This window comes from Gobius niger, assembly GCF_951799975.1.
Source record: "Gobius niger genome assembly, chromosome: 14".
Lineage (NCBI taxonomy): Eukaryota > Metazoa > Chordata > Actinopteri > Gobiiformes > Gobiidae > Gobius > Gobius niger.
In genome coordinates this window covers 30,665,131-30,685,546 of record NC_136865.1, presented here as the reverse complement: position 1 = coordinate 30,685,546, position 20,416 = coordinate 30,665,131, and the positions used below count along the sequence as shown (strand labels likewise).

At 41.8% G+C, this 20,416-nt stretch overlaps 1 protein-coding gene across 1 annotated transcript; it reads left to right on the top strand.

Moving 5' to 3' along the window:
- On the top strand, positions 1 to 1,492 carry eva1bb (eva-1 homolog Bb (C. elegans)). Its single transcript, XM_079571081.1, has 2 exons — positions 1 to 120; positions 1,102 to 1,492. The coding sequence occupies exons 1-2, from the start codon at positions 54 to 56 to the stop codon at positions 1,488 to 1,490; spliced, it is 456 nt and encodes a 151-aa protein (XP_079427207.1). The 5' UTR covers positions 1 to 53; the 3' UTR covers positions 1,491 to 1,492.
- Positions 1,493 to 20,416: the final 18,924 nt, after the last annotated feature.

Genomic DNA, 20,416 nt, shown 5'->3' with positions numbered 1-20,416 from the left:
AGGCGGCGGCTGAAGGTTCTGCTGGAATGTGGTGAAGTGTGAAAGCGCCGGAGATGGAGCCGATCCGCAGAGACATGGAGCTGCTCAGTAACAGCATGGCCACGTACGCTCACATTAAAGGTACTGACTTTACCCACAACTGAACCTCTTAACTCCCGCCTGAACCGAGAGCATTTTCTCCAGCTCAGCTTTACCCAAATCCTGTAGGCCAGTGTAACACCTCATTTGAAAGCTAAGATCTACAAAACTCATCTAAATGGATCTTTTTCCTCACATCATCAGATTTTTTTCCATCTTTTTTGGGGGGGGGTATTCAACTCATTTTTTTTTTTACTTTTTGTCGTTTTTTTTTGGTCAATGTTTTGTCTTTTTTGTCATTTTTTTGTCCATTTTTTTGGCTTTTTTTTGGTCACTTTTGGTCATTTTTTTTGGGCTTTTTTGTCATTTTTTGTCCATTTTTTGTCACATTTTTTTGTCACATTTTTTAGTCATTTTTTAGTCCATTTTTTTGGCTTTTTGTCATTTTTTCGTCACTTTTTTGTCACATTTTTGTCACTTTTTGTCATGTTTTTGTCTTTTTTTGTCCATTTTTTGCCATTTATTTTGTCATTTTTTTGGTCATTTTTTTGGGCTTTTTTGTCATTTTTTGGTCACATTTTTGTCACATTTTTGTCACTTTTTTTGTCATTTTTTGTCCATTTTTTTGGCTTTTTTTGGTCATTTTTTCGTCACTTTTTTGTCACATTTTTGTCACTTTTTTTGTCATTTTTTTGTCACTTTTTTTGTCATTTTTTAGTCAATTTTTTTGTCATTTTTTTGTCACATTTTTTGTCACATTTTTTGTCACATTTTTTTGTCATTTTTTGGTCATTTTTTGGTCAATTTTTGTTCATTTTTTTGTTCATTTTTTTGCCTTTTTGTCATTTTTTGTCACATTTTTTTGTCAATGTTTTCTCACTTTTTTGTCACATTTCCATCATTTTTTTCGTCTCAGTTTTGTTGCTATTTTCACAGCTTTTTTCCAGAAGCTTCCAGAAAACCATTCACCCTTTACTAATACCATCCATGACCTCTGCTGACCTCTGACCTCTTCCTCCTCAGCGAACCCGGAGAGCTTGGCGCTGTTCTTCATGATGGGCGTGTGCCTGGGCCTCTTCGCCGCGCTCTGCCTCCTGATCACGGGCATCACCTGCCGACGCCGGCTCCATCGCCGCCGCAAAGCCCCGCCCACTCCGGAGCGACGGCGCGAGTCCAGCGAGGAGGAGGCGGCGGCGGCGGCGGCGGCGGCGGCGGCGGCGGGCTCCGGTCAGACGAACGGCGCCCTGCACAGCGGCGTCAGCGTGGAGGACGTGTTCTCCTCGGAGCAGGAGCTGGAGAAGGCGCGGCGGCTGGAGGAGCGAGAGAGGATCCTCCGCGAGATCTGGAGGAACGGGCAGCCCGACGTGTTGGCCACCGGGACGGGCACCATCGGACGGGTGCACTACCACTGACCGCGGGGTTTCCCTCTCACCCCCCGCCGGGAACCAGCACGTTCTCTCCAGTCACTGCCCTAAGATCTACAAAAGAGATCCACGGGGGTGCCACAAGGATGCTGCCTCAGTCCCATATTATACAGTTTGTAATGACTGTGTGGCAAAACCAATGGGTGCTGGCTGCTCTGCTTTCTGCCCACGACACTGTAGTACCTCGATATCGCTACTAGGCCCCCATTGAAAAGCTTTGGAGTTTAGACACCCTTAACTCCCACCTGAACCAATTACATTAGGTGTGTTTAAGATGAAGTGCGCCTCGCCTCGATTCCAGACGAGACCAGGCGGTGGCGTCAGAGGGCGGAGAAAGGCGCCTCTAATCAAGGCAGACACATCTCAGCCCCGAGAACAGAGAGGAGCCTCAGGTCACGCAGCGTCTCGTGTTTGTTAGAAAGAGTTTGGGAATAAAACTATTGTAAAAGTTTGTGAACACATTTCTGCTTCTCCCTCACACCAGACAGACGCCCCATCACTACAGTTACAATAACAGACTCTCCTCTTACAGTTTAGGATTAGAATAATAAACTTATGAATATTTAAAATGTAGGCCATATGTTGAACACACTGGCACTTTCTGTCAAATATGAAGACTCTGAAGCATTTCTGCAGATTTAAGTAGATCTTGGTGATGAGAAAAAAGGAGGCAGGAGGCGGCGGAGCGTCAGGGCAACACGTTTCTGATCTAAACACAACTCATATCCAATCATCTGTCAGTCCTCTGTCAGTGTACGTGTTTACGGCACTTCATTTCCCACAATCCCTTTGGCCTTTGTAGTTCAGCCAGCCGAGCGAGGCGGAGAAAAGCAACTTCGCTCGCCTACCCAAGGCGCTCCAGCCGCCTCGGTCTCACGAGAATACGGGCACCGTCGCACAGGTGGCGTCAGAGCGATTCTGACCGGCATGCACCGCTCGCCTGCAGCCGCCTGCAGCGCCTCGCTCATCTTAAACACACCTATTTTCTCCAGTTTGGCTTTACCCCAATCCAAAAGCTTCTGGAAAAAAGCTGTGAAAATAGCAACAAAACATAGACCAAAACAATGATGGAAATGTGACAAAAAAGTGACGAAAAATTGATAAAAAAGTGGCAAAAATGTCACAAAAATGTCACAAGAAATTGACAAGAAATTGACAAAAAAATGTCGAAAAAATGACAAAAAATTGATCCAAAAAATGACAAAAATGTGACAAAAAAATACAAAAATGTGACAAAAAAAATGATAAAAAATTGACGAAAAAAAATGACAAAAAATATGACAAAATATTACAAAAAAATTACAAAAAATTAACAAAAAATGTGATAAAAAAATAAAAAATACTAAAAAATGACAATAAAGTTACAAAAATGAGTTGAATGCCCAACAAAAAAATGATGGAAGAAAAATCTGATGACGTGAGGAAAAAGATCCTCTCGGTTCAGGCGGGAGTTAAGAGGTTAATGCAGGCTACTAGTTACCATAGACATGCACTAGCCTAGCACTAGCCTAGCACTAGCCTAGCACTAGCCTAGCACTAGCCTAGCACTAGCCTAGCACTAGCCTAGCACCGCTAAACTCCTCAAATATATTGAAATCAACAACACTCTGGATAACTAGGAAACGAGGCCCTGTGTCAAAACTCCTGAAATATCCCTTTAACTCATCCATTTTTACAGATGAACGATGGAAAGTGTTTTGACGGGAAGTTTGTTGTTGTTTGTTGAAACGTGACATCACATGACCCGCCTGGTGAGGACAGTTGAAACTGCGTCTCGGATTTTTGGATCCTCTGCCTCAGAATCAGGACTTGTACGATAAAAAGGCTCACAGTATTATGGACGACCCGAGTTACAGAGACAGTTTTTATCCTCAGAGGTGAGGCTCACGAACATCAGCCTCTCTGCGTTTTTATTGTATTAATGTTTTTATATGTAGATTAGGCAAAACGTCTTTCATCGCTTTAATACCTTGTACTTGTGAAAAATAAACTTGAACTTGCCATCCAATGCTAACTGTTGCATGTAAACGAATGGAAGCGGCTAGGCTAAGCTACGCCATACGAATGAATGGGCCGCGAAGCTAACGTTAGCCACGCTCGCAAATATTACGGTTTTTGGATGTGATAAATGGTGCGAAACAAAACAGACTAAAGAGATGAGGTTTTTACATTGTTTTATTTATAAACGGAAAAGAAAGAAACAAGACGATAAACAAAGTCAACAACATTCAACAAATTCAGATCATAAGATTGAAACTCAAATATATTTACAGACATTTCTAAAGCGACAAATGTCTTTATGAGGAACAAGAAGCAGAATTTGAAAACGATTTTCAGTCGATTTAAACAATAGAAATCACTGCTTCACAAGGCAATGAAAACAACAAAAATGACCTCACTGTGGTAAATGTTTAACTAAAATTAGAAACAACGACAAAGTGAGGATTCAATACTTATAGAAATGGTCATGTTTTTGAAAGTGTTCGATGTTGTGCTTCAGATTCAGTGAGTTTTCATGTGTTGTTTGAGGTTGTCTTTACTGGCAAATCTTTTCTCACAAACGGGACAACTGTAGGGCCTCTCCCCTGTGTGTTTTCTTCTGTTTTCTTCGCACAAATGCTCGATGTACTATAGGCTATATCTTGTTGGAACATTAAATGTAGGCTCTGTTTTTGGAGATTAACTGCATATTCCTTTAACCTCCCTCCAAAGTGCTTTGAGTGATGTTACCGATTTGAAGAACTGTGATGTTAGCTCTGATACCAAGCACGCGTCCAACCTTGTTTGTTTGTATGCTACTAGCATTCAACACAAGCAATGTTGTGACACGTGACACTATTGTTGATGCCTGTGTTTATCATAACACGTACACACATAGCTTACGCATGTCATTTTTCATCCTCATATGGATGTCACTTGTTCATTAAGTATGGTGTCATAACAACAATTTTAACTTGCTTACTATATCAAGGAGGCCTCATGCTGAACATCCGAAGAGTGGTTGTCACATTTCCTCGCGTGTGGTCCACTGTTCGGGTGGCTCAGCCACATGACATGGTCCACTCAAAGCGTTGTGAAGAACCTCTAAAGTAGATGATGCATTGGTCTAAGAATTCCATGCAAAGTTACTCCGATGGGTTGATTCCAAGCATAGAACTAATCCAAGGGAATAACCGTGGGAAAAACTCGTTCATTTCTTGGTTTGGTGCACGACGCGTCTCTGCTGCGCGTCCGCGTCGCGCACTTCCGCTTTGTTTTCCCTTCGTTGATTTGATCCCTACGTTGATCTGTCACACCGGCTCAGTGTGTGATCGTCATAAAGGCTGCTTCAAGCAGTTGCCTGTTTTAGTGGCGTTTTTAGTGCATAATATGCTGCTTGTATTCAGTGAATTTTCTCGTTAGCTTATCGCGGCTAGCTTGTTAGCTCCGGGAGAAAGCCACTCGTCTATGACCCATTGTAGATGAAATGTGAGCAATAAACGTCCAAATCAACAAGCCTGGCTCCGTGTGTGATCATTGTTAAACGGTTCTTTATGTGTGTGGTGGTTTTATTGACTTTATTTGTGCATATTTCTCGTTTTCACGTGATGACTCGAGGTTTAGCTTAGCATTAGCTTTCTCCGGAGGCTCTGTGCATCATCAAGGCCCAGCGCAGAACCAGACACTGAAATAAGTGTTCTTGTCACCGGTTTTAATCCTGGGTGTTTCGGTAACAGAAACACTGATGTGTGTCTTTGTAAAAGTCTCAGAGCTGCTGTGGCTCCGGTTCACAACACATGAAGCTAAACCTCCATGATGACTCTGTTTACATCTTAGGGCTAGACACTGCGGGGAGGGGGTTCTGTGAGGAGCAGTGGTGGTTGGTTACTCGGCTGGTGACGAAAGGTTGGAGGCGTATCCTGGAGGTCGAGGGCGTTTCCTGAAGGAATCAGGCGTTTTATCCCTAAAATGGCCGCCATCAGAGTTTTTACAGATTACTCGAAAATACGTGAATGTGCCCAGGCAACACTTCAGGCATGGTTTTAATGAGGGAATGACATAATAACATGATGTAAAGCTTGAAAAAGTCGATTTTGCATAATACCCCCCCTTTAAGCAATCTGACATGACTCCGGAGGATAGTATCCTTTCCGGGTTGGTTACGTATCCAATCTATTAATGTTGATGATTGTAAATTTACTCTGGTCGGTTTATCAATCAATTGTGATAAATTCACACTGCTGATTAGATCTCTGTCCCCTGCTGAGGATCGGTCAAGCCAATTGCTGTTGAAGTCACCAAGGATTATACATTCATTATTCTTTTCTAAAGAGCTTAGGGTTGATAATATATTCTTCATAGAACCAGAGTGAGCAGAGGGCGGCCTATATACGTTGCCAATTGTAAGCGATGTATTTGCATGTAATATTATGTTAACAAAGATACATTCAAAGTCATTTGGGCCGATTTTAGGTATAGAATGCTGAGAGCACAAATTGGAGCACACATATGTGGCCACTCCACCTCCCCTTGTTCCTCTATCAGCCCTGTATAGCTGGTAACCATCTATTTCAGCATCATTATTAGATATGCCACTATGTAGCCAGGTTTCAGAGACTGTAATGATATCAGGTTTATTGTGACTGATCCAGGCTCTTAAAAGATCTATTTTAGACATAAGGCTTCTAATATTTAAATGAATAATTTAAGACCTTTATATGAATTAAAAGCCATTATTATTATTATTATTGGGACATGCTGTCAGTAACAATAGGGTTAGGTGGTGGAGAAAGTGGGGAGCATACTGTACATTTAGAGACAAACATGACACATAACAGAGACAAAACACAAAAAGAAAAACATGTGTGTACTGCAAAGTTTCAATTGTGTCGTAGTATTGATCTAGACTACTTTCACAAACACATCAATGCATAAATAATATGATCCTTATTCATTTACAAAAATTGTGACGGATAAACAAGCTTCAAACAGGTCAAATTTACGTCACTCATTTACGGTAGCAAGGACTGTATGCGGCAGTGGCTTGTGGGATGGCACATAGCTCCTAATCACTGGTTAGTTAGCATCAGAGGTCCCTATGCTAAAGTGGCTATGATAGTTAGCATCAAGGCTCCTTTTCCTAACTACTCCCTAACTGACTTACCAATTCGGAAGCAACTTGCCATGGCGGACGCTGACGCACATCCGGTTTGGCGTAAGAGCTCTTAGCAATCTGACCGTTTCGGAAGCAGCCCAAGTGTGCTGATCATAATCATTCACGCCCACCTTCTCATTGTGGGGAAAGTCACAACAGAAGTCGCATAGTCCTTGATAAGAAAAAGTGAACTCAGAGACGCTCAGGAAGCATCAAGGAAGCGCTCTGGCTCCCACTCTGTTTGTGCTGTTCATGAATGATCTTTCACATCTGATTCCTGGTGAAATCCAGTCATCAAGCAAACCTGGGACTGTAAATGATTGTCTTCTTTATGCTGACGACACTACACCCAACAGCTCCCTCTAATGGTAGAGAAAGTAATGAAGATCTCCTGGACATTGCTAAATGGGCTGAAACGTGGGGTTTGCAATTTAATCCAAGCAAAACCAAAGCAATGTTTCTCTCCAAAATGCAAGATGCAACATCGACATCAAATTCATGGGCTGTTCAGTCGAAATAGTTAATGAACATCTCCATCAAGGATTCTGGATTACAAGCGATCTCAAATTTGACAAACAAGTGGACGACGCCTGCCGAAAGGCGGCATCTCAAATGTTCCTCCTCCGTAGACTCTCCCTCTCTGTTAATGACAAGAATCTATTAACAAGACAGTATACATGTTATATTCTACCTCATTTTGAATATGCATCACCTGTCTGGGCCGCTCTAAATGTCACACAAACTAACCGCTTGGAAAAACTCCAACGCCGAGCCATTAGGATCAAACTACATCACTCCTACAACCAGATACAGATGACGACTATGAAGAACTCAGACTGGCTCCTCTAAAACACAAGCTTTGCAGTTCTGTGCTGTTACGGGGATTACTTCCAAAGGCTCTCCAGTCCCTGTGTCCAACCATTAAAATAACTCCTATTGTAACACGGAGTAAAACACTTCCATCTGGGCAAAGAGTTCCCCACGAGTCGAGCACTGGACCGATCTCCATTCCTATTTGCAAAAAAGTTATTAAACAAAATTCCAGAACTGTGGGACTGTCCTACCTTGGACTGTTTTAAAAACACATTATGGGACATCGACAAGAGGCTGATCTTTGATGTGATGTTTTAATGAACCCAGCCTTCAATGCCTTTGGGCACCACGTTTCTACTTTAAAGTTGTAATAAAAAAAAAAAAAAAAAAAAAAAAGGTGATCAACCAGGCATTCGGCTACTCATGCTGTCTTTTTTTTTTGTTATTTTATTTTTTAATGCTTTTATAGTATGATCTCCCGGAGTGGGGGGGGGGGGACGGGGGAAGTGGGTTATGTTACATCATTTAAAAAAATAAAAAATAAAAAATAAAAAATAAAAAATAAAAAATAAAAAATAAAAAATAAAAAATAAAAAATAAAAAATAAAAAATAATAATAATAATAATAATAATAATAGAAAAAAAACAACAAAACAACAACAACTACAAAATATATATATACATACATACACACACATATACATACATATATACACATATACACATTTATATATATATATATATACATATACATACACACATACATATACACATATATACACATATATACACATATATACACACACACATATAATAATAGTAATAATAAAAATAATAACTCACGCTGTCTTACGAAGAAGTTGGAATATCATCGAAGAATGTCTCCGCATCCTCGGCACAGCAAAAAAGTTTTGGTCTTCCGTCCACATCAACCTTCAAAGTGCACGGATACACAAGGGAATACTTGTGGCCCGCTCCACGAAGTTTCTTTTTTATTGTGTCGAACTGCCTGCGTCGTTTGACCAGGTCAGCGCTGAAGTCTGGATAAATATGAATCCCTGCGACCCCTTGTAGAGGAGTCCCTTTTTCTCCCTGGCCAAGCGCAGTATCTTTGTCTTATCCCGGTAGTGCAGGAACTTGGCGATGATCGGTCGTGGTTTATTTGATTTATTTGAGTTGTAAGACGGAGTACGATGAGCTCTTTCAATCACCGGAGAGATGGAGAAGTTGTCGCATCCAAGCAGACCGAGTATCAGCCGGGTCAGGAACCCGATCACGTCATCTCCTTCGCTCTTCTCCGGAACATTGATAAAACGGAGATTGTTGACTCCTGTTTTCAGCTTCATCCATCTTCTCTTTAGGGTGTGCATTCTCCTCCTCCAATGTCTGCACTCTTTTTGTGAAGTCTTCTACATTATCCTCATTGCTACTCACTCGCTGCTCAAGCTCAGTTATTTGGTCTCCAAGCGATGATAAAGCGCCATGGCTCGATTTTAGAGTCAATATGAGCAGTCCTTTCAGCTTTACCCTGTTGGAAAGCCTCCCAAATTTTTTGCAGGGACATCATCTCAGCCATCTTGTGTTTTGGATTCAGTCGGTCAATCCTTTGAGGCTGTTCAGAATAGGCTGGACAACAATTGGAGCTTCAAATACTCATACAGTTGATAAGTGAGTTGTTATCCGTCAATTTAGAATTTGCATTGAATTATAGGATCAAAAGTAAGTTAGTAGCCAGAGATCCTTCAGAGGCCAGCTAGGCAGTTGCGGCCATCTTGAATGTGGTCAACGTCTGCTCTTGTGATGTAGTTTTGCAGTGAAACAAAACAGACGAAAGAGATGAGGTTTTTACAGTGTTTTATTTACAGAAGGAAAAGGAACAAGACGATGAACAAAGAGCTTCAGTAAGCAGAACATTCAGATTATAATTTAAACATATTTACAGTCATTTCTAAAGCGACAAATGTCTTTAAGAGGAAAAAAAGCAATTTGAAAGTTTGTACGAGCAGAATTTAAAACAGATTTTCAGCGTTAAGTCGATTTAAACAATAGAAATCACTGCTTCACAAGGCAATGGAAACAAAACTGGGCTGAACATGTAAACAAACATCTGAACAAAAATGAAAAACGATAAAAGTCAGAACTGAAGAACTTTAAACAGTAAACTCTGATCAAATAAGGATTAAACATTTATAGAAATAGACATGCTGATGAAAGTGTTTGTGCTTCAGATTCAGTGAGTTTTCATGTGTCTTGTGAGTGAGTCTTTTCTGGCAAATCTTTTCTCACAAACAGAACAACTGTAGGGCCTCTCCCCTGTGTGTTTAGTTCTGTGTGAATCTAGATTACACTTATTGGTAAAGGTTTTATTACAGATTGTGCAGCCGTGTGGTTTTTCCCCTGTGTGTGTTCTTCTATGCCTCGTGAGGTGAGAGAGCTGTGTAAATTTAGTGTCACAGACCTGACAGCTGTAAGGTTTCTCCCCTGTGTGTGTTCTTCTATGATTATCTAGATGAGACTTCTGGTTAAATGTTTTCTGACAGGTTAAACAGCTGTAAGGCTTCTCTCCTGTGTGCACTCTAATGTGTGTTATTAAACTACATTTGAAACTAAATCTCTTGTGACAAACGTGACAGCGGTGCTTCTTCTTCTCTTCTCCTCCGTCGTCGACCGTCGCGCTCGTCTCTGGGTCAGACTTGTTTTGGGCGGTGTTATGGTAAATATTGAGACCATATTCAATAAAATCCGGAGAGAAGTTGTCGTGAGTCAAGCGTGCCGATTTATTGGACATGTGCACATGGAGACACATCAAGTACCTGGATACAAGATGCTCTGAAGCACAGTTCACAGCTCACAGTATTTATACACAAAGACAAACAATGATCATACGATTATGGAATGCCCCCAATGGTGTAATGGGTCAGATTGACCTAAGACATTCAAAAACGCTGACGAAGATGTATTAGACAAACGTCGCCAAAGCAAGGACACAGACACCCTGTCTCCAATTAGAGATAAGATGTACTACCCCGGCCACGCAGGTGTCCGAGCAGGTGTCCCTTAGCTGTAAACACTGTCTCTTAGCTGTAAACAGGGTACAGTGCGTACTTGTCCGTCGCTCATAACACATACGTAATGCAATTACAATAGAGCACATAATAAACGTATAATAATATATAATATACAGTTGGATTTCCAAAATTTCCATAACAATCCCCACTTTTGATTATAATAAAACTTTATTTTATTTTGATCAACAAAACAACTAAAAAGCACTCCAAATAAGAATAAACCTTGACTATTGCTGATTATAAATGAATCTCCGTTTCAATAAACAAAAAACAACAACATAACTTTCACTTTCTTGTAAGAAAATTACCAACCTAAACAAAAATAGAAATACAGATGTCAGATCTTAGGGGAATGTCAGCGGCTGAGATGCATAAGATAAAGGAGCTAGATTCCTGGGTCAGAGCTTACAAAAACAAGAGTTTGTGTGTAACCAACAACTCTAGATGATGATGTAATAAGGACCGGATAATAATATGGCCAAATTTATCACGCTATGTTTATGACCTATAGGGTGATATGTTAAACCATTTAACTGAATTGTAATTTATTTTAGTACCCAACATTAAGATCTAGTTTTACGAACACTTGTTTTTTATGTTTTCGTTACAAACTGCTATTCTTCAGCAAACTGAAGACAAAGTGGACTATGCCACTCTTCAGAAGGCTGAAGACTCAACGTGCTCCCCTGAAAAGGGAGTGTCGTCGTCTCTAGCATCCGGAGTCTTCATGGTCAGGTGTGTGTGTAGACGTGGTCTCAGTGAATCTTGTGACACTGAGAGATCTGAATACAGTTCGGAGTATTTGTGATCGTTGGAGTTACCCGAGGGCCTCACTCTCATCCAGCGTTGGCCCAGCGCGAAGCCTAGACCAGGTCCCACGTAGCACCTAGCGCCCACGCCTTAGTGTTTCAACGCAGGAGGTCGCGGTCGTGCCAACCTCGTCTTCCTCGTCCCCCATCCCAGGAAAGTTAGGGCAGTCCCCGCCGGTTCCACAAGGGCCAGGGAGACCGTCCAGGGGCGTTGGAATGGTCCCTAAGTCCAGACGATCCAGGCTGGTTGAGTCCGTGATCAGGAGAGCATGGCGTCAGCGTGTTGATGACCAGGTCTTCCACCGTATCATGGAGGGCGGTCTCTGCAGACCTCGGCCCAGCTCCAGTTCAGAGCTGGTTTCACATTTTGAGAACCGATTCATGGCATAGTATTATTTTAGATGACCTGCTAATCAGAAAGCAGAAAAAGGTTGCACAGCAAAAAACATTACCTCCCCCACCCTGGGGGAATGACCAAGAATAGGCCTATCTGAGGCTGATCTGAATACGACATGCTGTTCTGCCGTGGGTGTCTGTAATACAGTGATTAATATTCTTTACATTGTCATATTTGTCATATTCATAATTTTAACATCTTGGCCATTACTTTACCAATTTGAAGAAATTGGTAAATTTCTATAAATTAAAAATACTATAAATTATAATATAGTTTTGGGCATTAAAAGAAAATGTGACTTGTTTTTGCCTGTTTAAACCCCGGTATTTTGTAAAGAGGCCTCAGTTGTTAGGCTGTATTGATAAACAATGTTTTCAGTATGATGTGTCCCTGACACAAAGAAATAAAGAAACAAATATCTTACCAAACCGCACAATTATCGTGATCCATCATTAGTTTCTTGCACACAAACCATGGTTTCAAATAGGCTTCTCATTCTGCATATTGGTTCTGTGAGTTTTGAACTGTAGTGATCCCTCTACGGTCTGAGAATAGGGACACAGAGAAAAAACAAAAACAAAGAAAACATAGACAAAACAACATTCTTTTCTCAGATTTGTGACTCTGTAGTTGCTGCTGCTTCCCGGCACCTGTTAAAAACCTGGAAATTCAAAATCAAATACCCACATAGATGTTTACCATAGTGTTCTGTCCAAGTCATAGACAAGACAAGACAAGACAAGACAAACATAAAGTTATTAGTTCAGCCATTCTCATTCACTCAAACAAAACCTGTGTTAGTAGCATGCTTTAGTCCAGTCAAGTCGTCAACTCTTCACCAAATACTCACCTTTTCCCAGAGCACATGTGCCATAAATGCCATATGGAATAATAATTGTTTGTATAATTCACTATGTTTGGGCCAGGAAGTTGTCCTGTCATGTGATCACATTTCCCAAATAAAAAATAAAAAAAAAAAAAAATAAAAAAAAAAAAGAACATATTTGGTACAGGCCTTTGCAAAGAATTCTTATCAAGAGGTTTGGGTCAAGCTCAAGTTAATCAACAGAGTTTGCAACAATATTTTTTACACAATTTATTATGTTTAGTTCACGTATTTATCTTTCACAAGCTAGCCAAGTAAATTTACGCTTTTATTGTTAATCTCTGTTTTAAGCATTCTGTTGTACTTTGATCTTTCAGACTCTTTTGTGAAATTCAAACTATTTAACCTTATTTGCTTACATTATTTTCCCATCTGTAATTTATCATTTTAAATTGAGATAATACTTCCTGTTTTGATTGTGTTATTCTTTTTTAATATAGAGCATATCCAGTATAGATTTTGTCACCCTGTTTGCCGCTGTTGCTGTTGAGGCTGCCCTAGTAGCAGGCGAGATAGACAAGGACAGAGCCTGAGAGAAAATAGGAAAAAAAAAGTTTGTTGTCTGCAGACATAGAATTGGCCAAAAAGCTGAATGAAGAAAGGACAACATTAATTTCAACTCATTTGTCACTATTATTTCCAGACAAAAAAAAAAAACAAAAAAACAAAAAATGTAATGAGTGAGCTCACAGTAAAAAAAAACATCTACATTTTTTTTTTTTTTAAATCCAAAAATTACTCGAGGCAAAATTATAGAATTGCATAACTAAATCTGGCAATTATCCCGACTTAAAAACAAACAAACTAAATAATAAAAAACATGCCAGTGCTTCAGGCTACCCCTTAATTGAAATGGAGATGACCTACAATCCAACAGGTGTTGAGGTCAAACTATATAATGTATTGCTTGAGATCTCGGCCAGTCACTAATTCAACAAAATTACCCTGTACCCCAGAATTCTCATAAGCCACTTTAACCCGCGACCAGGCCTTTTTTTTTTTTTAGGCTTTGAAAATGCAATATATAATTGGGAACATGGTAAGTAAAAATACTGTTCTTGTTGCGCATCTAGGGACAATGTAAGGGCAGAAAAATGATTTCCCCAATAAAAATATTTAGTGACCAGCGTGTCAACATCACACTGACCCCACGATCTATCAAACATATCTTCTAAATCAGATGAGAGACCCAAAAAGCATTGCAAATCTCCCAAATCTCTGAACTCTGTATTGTCATGCTCAATTTTTTTTAGAAACAAGTGTCATTAAGTTATTGATCACAGGAATAGGTGATAATTTCCAGTGGAAATGATATTGGGGTACTGATGCCTCTGCATACAGTCCCATAAACAAATTGTTTGCCAAATCTTCCTTACTTACAACTTTTAACCCATCTGCTGTGGAAATCAGTGAAAGGCCTAATTTGCACATCAGATCTCGACCCAATAGGTTGACAGGACATAATGTGGACAATAGGAAAGAGTGTTTGAATGACTCGCCTACAGAGTCATAACATTTGAGTGGTGACGTGAACTGCTCCTTGGTTGCTGCCCCTGATGCTGCTAAAGAGTATGTGAACCTACCGCTCATCTTTGTTTTTTGTTTTTTTTGCATTAAGCTAGACATTTTGACCACAGAATTTGTGGCGCCTGAGTCCACCGTAAATTGAACATTTTCACCCTCTATTTCTAAGGTGTACTCGGGAAAACTATTTGTAACTTTAGCCATTAATGCATATGTGCCTGTTAGAGGTTTGTCTTGCTTTTCAAGATGAGCAATAGTTTCAAAAACAAGTTGTGTAGTGTGTGCCTGCTCGTTACCCATTTTTGAGAGCGAGGTTTCTGCCACTGTTTCCTTGGCGCTCCCGGACCCGTTCCCCTCCTCCATACCTAGTCAGTCCGACCCATTCTGCCCCCTGTGGAAGTACTCGTGGTGTTGTCCAAACAGCTCTTGTTGTTCTCCTTGGGCCTTGGGACAGTCTCTGATCCAATGGTCGAATGCACCACACTTAAAACAGGCACCAGTGTTGTTATTAAAGTGACCATAATTGCGTTGGCCCCCACCCCTGTACCGTTCCCCATTTCCCCTGCGTCCTCTGCCTCTGCCATTAGGACGTTGGTTGTACTGGAACGGGTTCTGGGGACCATATTGGGGTGTACCTGATTGTCCATTCGCTGCAAAAAGGGTCAGAGTGGCCTCATGTAGTTCTTTCTCACGCTTCGCGCTGCTGGCTCCCTGCTTCTCCATCACAACGTTATAGGCATGTCGAGCGTGTCTTTTAAGGTCATTTAATGTTGGCTCATCCATCCCCCCGACATAGTTCTTTTGGATCACTTTACGTACCTCTGGAAGTAGATTTCGAATAATGGCATGGCAGAGATGGATCTCGTAGAGGCTGTCAGCTGGACCTCCGTTCGCTGGGCTGGTCAGCCCACTGTGTATATCAAAAATTTCAGTTAAACGTTGAATATAATCATCAGATGGCTCATTAGGTCTTTGCCTAACGGTGGCAATTATGGACATATCGATCTTCTGAGGAAACTTCTCTTCAATTTCTTTTCCTAAAGTGTCCATAGCATTTAGATAAGCAGTGTCTCTGTCTTGGTCAATTTCTTTTGATCTGAGCCCAGCTTCTGGAATTTTGCTGCAAATTTTTGCAAAGTCAGTGGCTTTCATGCTTGAGCTCAGCATGCGTCTAACTTCAATACCGGAGGGGCGATATTCTCTACAGAAAACATTAAATTCTTTAGCATACTTGGGACCATCAACAACAGGGTCAGGAAGGAGTTTGCAGCTCCCTCCACATCCGCAAGACTCCACGGGCGGTACACAAGCATTGGTCCGTCCGGTCCGGCCACCTCTATCATCGGAAACGTTGTTGTGGTGTTGGTGTTGCGCAGTGGCCCGCTATGCCAGTCTTTTGTAACTGTCGGTACTCTTTTCTTCTTTGGTAATTTGAGTGTGGTACCTGAGGCCGCAGCAGTTTCTGTCAGTTCATTACTCAGTGGTGTTGGCTCGTCTTCTTCTTTTGTGATGTCTTCTGGGGGTGGCGCGTTCGTGTCTCTGAGCTGCGCTGGTCTCTCGGCGGGCTCGGCAAGGAGTTGGGGTCGGACATGTTGGCAGGAGTCGAGGTCCCAGTCCAGGTGCACCGCGGAAAGAGGAGGCAGATCCTGAAAGGGATACAAAGAAGAGACAGCAGTATTTTGCTCTCGAGCAGAGGTGTGTGTCCTGGCGCCAGTGCTAACTGTAGTGTTACTAGGGTTCATGTGCATGTTTGTGTATGAGTTGGTGCGATAGGGCGGTGGATTTCCGTCCTCATTCACTCGCGCTCTCACATTCAGCTTATCTCTCTCACTCATGGCCATTGGCAATTGTTTACATATTCTCTTTTTCTCTCGGGCCCATGCTTCTTCTTCCCATACTTTTAACCATTTCTCGTGATTTTCCATTGTTTTTACCGTTTGTGTCGAAACACTTTTAGATTTGAACAGTTTCTCTTTTTCTTGTTCTAAATTTTCCCTTAATTTTTTAAGCTGGTTTGTACTCAGAGATCCCCCCGCTGGAAAACCAAATTGTGCTGTCCATACTGCAAGACACTCTACACTTTCATTGCCATGTTTACTTTTCATAATCAGGGTAATTGCTGTCTCCGGAACCTCACACACACCGCTCCTTGACTGCCCTTTCCCCATTACCTAAATGGGCGTACGTACGCTTTTCCAATATCCACCAAAACAAACTACGCCGAGACGTCTCTACGACTGTTGCCAGTGCTCCAAGCACTTGCTCCACCTGGTAACCCTATTTTGAGGCACCTAACCTCGGTAAGCGATACTAGTTATCCTTACAAAGTGGACTCTTTCCACCCGTTACCTTCCTAGGTGAGCGTGGATTTAGGCCCAGCCCGGCAGTGTGCAAAAACTTAGGTTCCCAAGAAACACCATAAACGTAACCCCAGAGGAAAAAATGGCACGGACGCAGGACAGACTAAACACTATCGAAGGTTACACTGAGCACAAAACATCAGCCAAAAAATATAAGTTCTACTAAAATCGGGACCCTTAAACACACGGTTGAATCAGACAACAACTCACCATTATTTCGCAGATTCTTTAACTTAGTGGCGATGTTTTTTCCCACGGAGTGACACAGTCCTCTCTCTCCAAATTGCGAGGCTTGAGGCTGAAAGAAAAATTAGGCTTCCATGTGGCCAACACTGCTCACTACGTGAGAAAAAAAAAAAAAAAAAAATCGCTCAAAAGTTTTGCCGACAACGCCAATTGTTATGGTAAATATTGAGACCATATTCAATAAAATCCGGAGAGAAGTTGTCGTGAGTCAAGCGTGCCGATTTATTGGACATGTGCACATGGAGACACATCAAGTACCTGGATACAAGATGCTCTGAAGCACAGTTCACAGCTCACAGTATTTATACACAAAGACAAACAATGATCATACGATTATGGAATGCCCCCAATGGTGTAATGGGTCAGATTGACCTAAGACATTCAAAAACGCTGACGAAGATGTATTAGACAAACGTCGCCAAAGCAAGGACACAGACACCCTGTCTCCAATTAGAGATAAGATGTACTACCCCGGCCACGCAGGTGTCCGAGCAGGTGTCCCTTAGCTGTAAACACTGTCTCTTAGCTGTAAACAGGGTACAGTGCGTACTTGTCCGTCGCTCATAACACATACGTAATGCAATTACAATAGAGCACATAATAAACGTATAATAATATATAATATACAGTTGGATTTCCAAAATTTCCATAACAGCGGAGACTTTGGTGCTTCTGTCTCCGCTCTGGACCTGGTGGTGGTGATTTTCTCCATCAGCCTCTGTCTCCATCTGTGCGTCTGAGCGGCTGAATGGAGGTTCCCAGTCGTCATCGTGGTCAGAGTCAGACGAGTGCTCGGTGTGTCCCTCCGTCTCTGAGTGGAAATGTGGCTCTGAGCTGATGTTCCCGCGCTCAGTTTGTCTCTGTGGAAGCGGGGAGGGCTCTTCTCTCTTCACGCTCACAGCACTGGACTCTGGGAAACACCTGAAACATGATATAGATATAAGTAAACTTTAAAATACTGTGACTCAGATGTGTGTGAAAGTGTTGGAGCCTACACTGGCAGCTCTTCCTCCTCTGGCTCCTCTTTAATCCTCGTTGGGGGCGTCTGGACCCTCGCTCTGACCAGTACGACTCTCGGGCTCAGTATCTGCTCCAGGAGCCGCTGTTTCCTCTTGTTCTCGTCCTCAGAGCGACGTAGTTCCTCCTCGCACTCCGCTCTCGTCCTTTCAAACTGCGCACGCATCTCTCCAGCCGCCGCAGCCAGACGCTCATTCACAAAAGCTCTGAACATTTTTACAAACGGCCCTAAACAGAAACGACAGAGAAAACTATGAGATTTCAGCTGCTCATTTACATGTATGAGCCGCGGCTGTTACTCTCCTGTCAAATAGAGCTAAAGCTGACATTCAAACTGTCCCCAAAACACAAGAGGAGATTCATCACTTTCATTTCCAAATATATTTGTGTAGTAGACTGACCATAAAGCGCCCACAGAAATGTGACTTTCTCATATTTTCAGTTAAGTTTCTCTGTCGAGCTAACTGCGGATTAGCATTAGCTCCTCAGAGATTCTAACTTCAACTTCATCAGGATTCAGGCCGACAATAATGAAAACAAATCCTTAAAAACCTGTTAAACGACCTGATAAAACATTATGAAACTAATGAATCACATTTTCTTACCTGTTTTGTGTCGAAATTGAACAAAATCAGTCGTTTTTTTCACAGCAGCAGCGGCAGGGGGAGCGGGGTTGCCACGGTAACGCACTTAGTCTGAGCAGCGGCGTAAGAAACTCTATTTATTAGAGTAGTGACATCATTCAGTACTTTTTACTTCTACTTCGACTCTTTTCCGAAAATATATTGCAGGTTGAAAAAGTACCATTCAAATAAACGCAGAAATGATACGTTTAGGTGTGACGTCACGACTTCCGCTTCCGGATACTCGCAGACCGGCAAATATGCGAGAGAAAAAACATTAAAAAGTCTTTAATACAACAATCAATATTTCTGAAACTCAACGGGGAGTGACTGATCATACTTATTTATCAGGCCCATTAGCCAATAATGCTGAACTTACAGCTAAAAAAAGTAATATTTACTAAAGTCACTACTTCCGGGGTTAGCGTAGCTGCGGCGCCGTTAGCATTTTCCTCCGCTAATGTAGCGATTTTGGTTTTATAGCAGTAGGTTCGGCATTTTTGGCTAATGAGCCTGATAAATAAGTATGTTCAGCAACTTTCTGTTGAGTTTCAGAAATATTGATTGTGGTATTGAAGAGTTTTTGTAGTTTCTCGCACATCTGCGGACCAGGAAGTAGAGCTGTGACGTCACCGCTTTGGCCAAAGCAAATGGGAAACATTTCAACTGTTTTGACCAGGAGTTTGATTTAATGCCAGCTGGAATCAAAGGTCTTAACCTCTAAACCCCCGCCTGAACTGAGCACACTTTCTACAGTTCGGCTTTACCCAGATCTAAAAGCTTCTTGGAGAAAAGCATCTCAATAGCGATGAAAACACAGCTGAAGAATGATGAAAAAACATGACGAAAACACAAATGAAAACGCTTCAAAAATGTGGCGACAATGACAAAATAGTTACCATCAGTTTTGCAGGTCTTAGCTTTCAAATGTGCCGTTACTCTGGCCAAGTAGCCTTTTGATTAAAGTCAAACTGGAAAAAATGCACGTGTTTAACCCTAGAACTCTATCGCTCAGATTCATAACCCCGTCACAAACGCCGGGTGATTTTTTACCCGAGATAATCCACCCGATAAAAAGAACTTAATCAAAATCTATCAAAACATGACAATGAATGACACATGGGAGTCTTTTATATGAAACTGTGTCATGTCTAATAAAATGAAAGAAAAGCATCATGAGAGAACCAGAGAAAACTGTGATAATGAAGATGTAGTTTGTTGGTCCAGCTGTTCCTGGATCTGTGAGACGTCTCTGGTGAAGCTCAGTGTCCTTCAGGAGAGAGAAACTAAATATAAATAACTCTGTGTTACTCACTCACTGTGACGCCAGAGACACAGGAGCAAAGAAATAAACAAATACACTAACCCTCCCCGACCTTCATCACTATGGAAACATGAGGCTGTAGGAGAAACAAACAGGCCAAAGTCCAAGACAAAGACCCAGGACACTGATAAACTCAGATGTGAGTGAGACAAAACCCCTCTCCAAAACCCATCTCGGACAGAAGAGACGACACCAGACGGGAACAAACTCCTTTAAATCAAAGTTTATTGAAAATTAAAAGACAAAGGTTCAAAGCGATAAACGGTAAAAAAGTGTCAAACGAAAGGCGCCCCCCACAGGTCACAGAGAACATGCCGTTTGTACATTTACAGAGAGCGGCGGCGCTTTCCGTCCAGTCGAAATCTTAAAAACCTAAACCGCCAGATCCGCCGCGGTTTCAACAAAGGAGCCGCTCTCTTCCCGACGTTTCCTCTCGGCTTTGGAGGCGGTGCATCCGTGAAAACTCAACCCTTTTAGCAGAAAGACACAGCTACGTTACAGCGAGAAGCAAAATCGAGTTAAAGCATCTTTTCATCTATTCACATTTCGAACTGAAAGGTTTTTTTTTTTACTAAACATGCACAGGTTTACTATCGAAGAAGTGGTACGACCGGACGCGGACGAGGAGGGTTTCAGCGAAGACGACGGCTTTAACTTTACATCCCCCGAAGCAAATCCAATACAGCGGCGAGTCACGGGTTTTAGAGGGGAGT

Excerpts from the sequence above, each read along its gene's own strand:
- eva1bb (XM_079571081.1), top strand. The coding sequence starts at position 54 with ATGGAGCCGATCCGCAGAGACATGGAGCTGCTCAGTAACAGCATGGCC. Across the intron at positions 121-1,101 it reads CACGTACGCTCACATTAAAG|CGAACCCGGAGAGCTTGGCG; the intron begins GTACTGACTTTA and ends CTTCCTCCTCAG.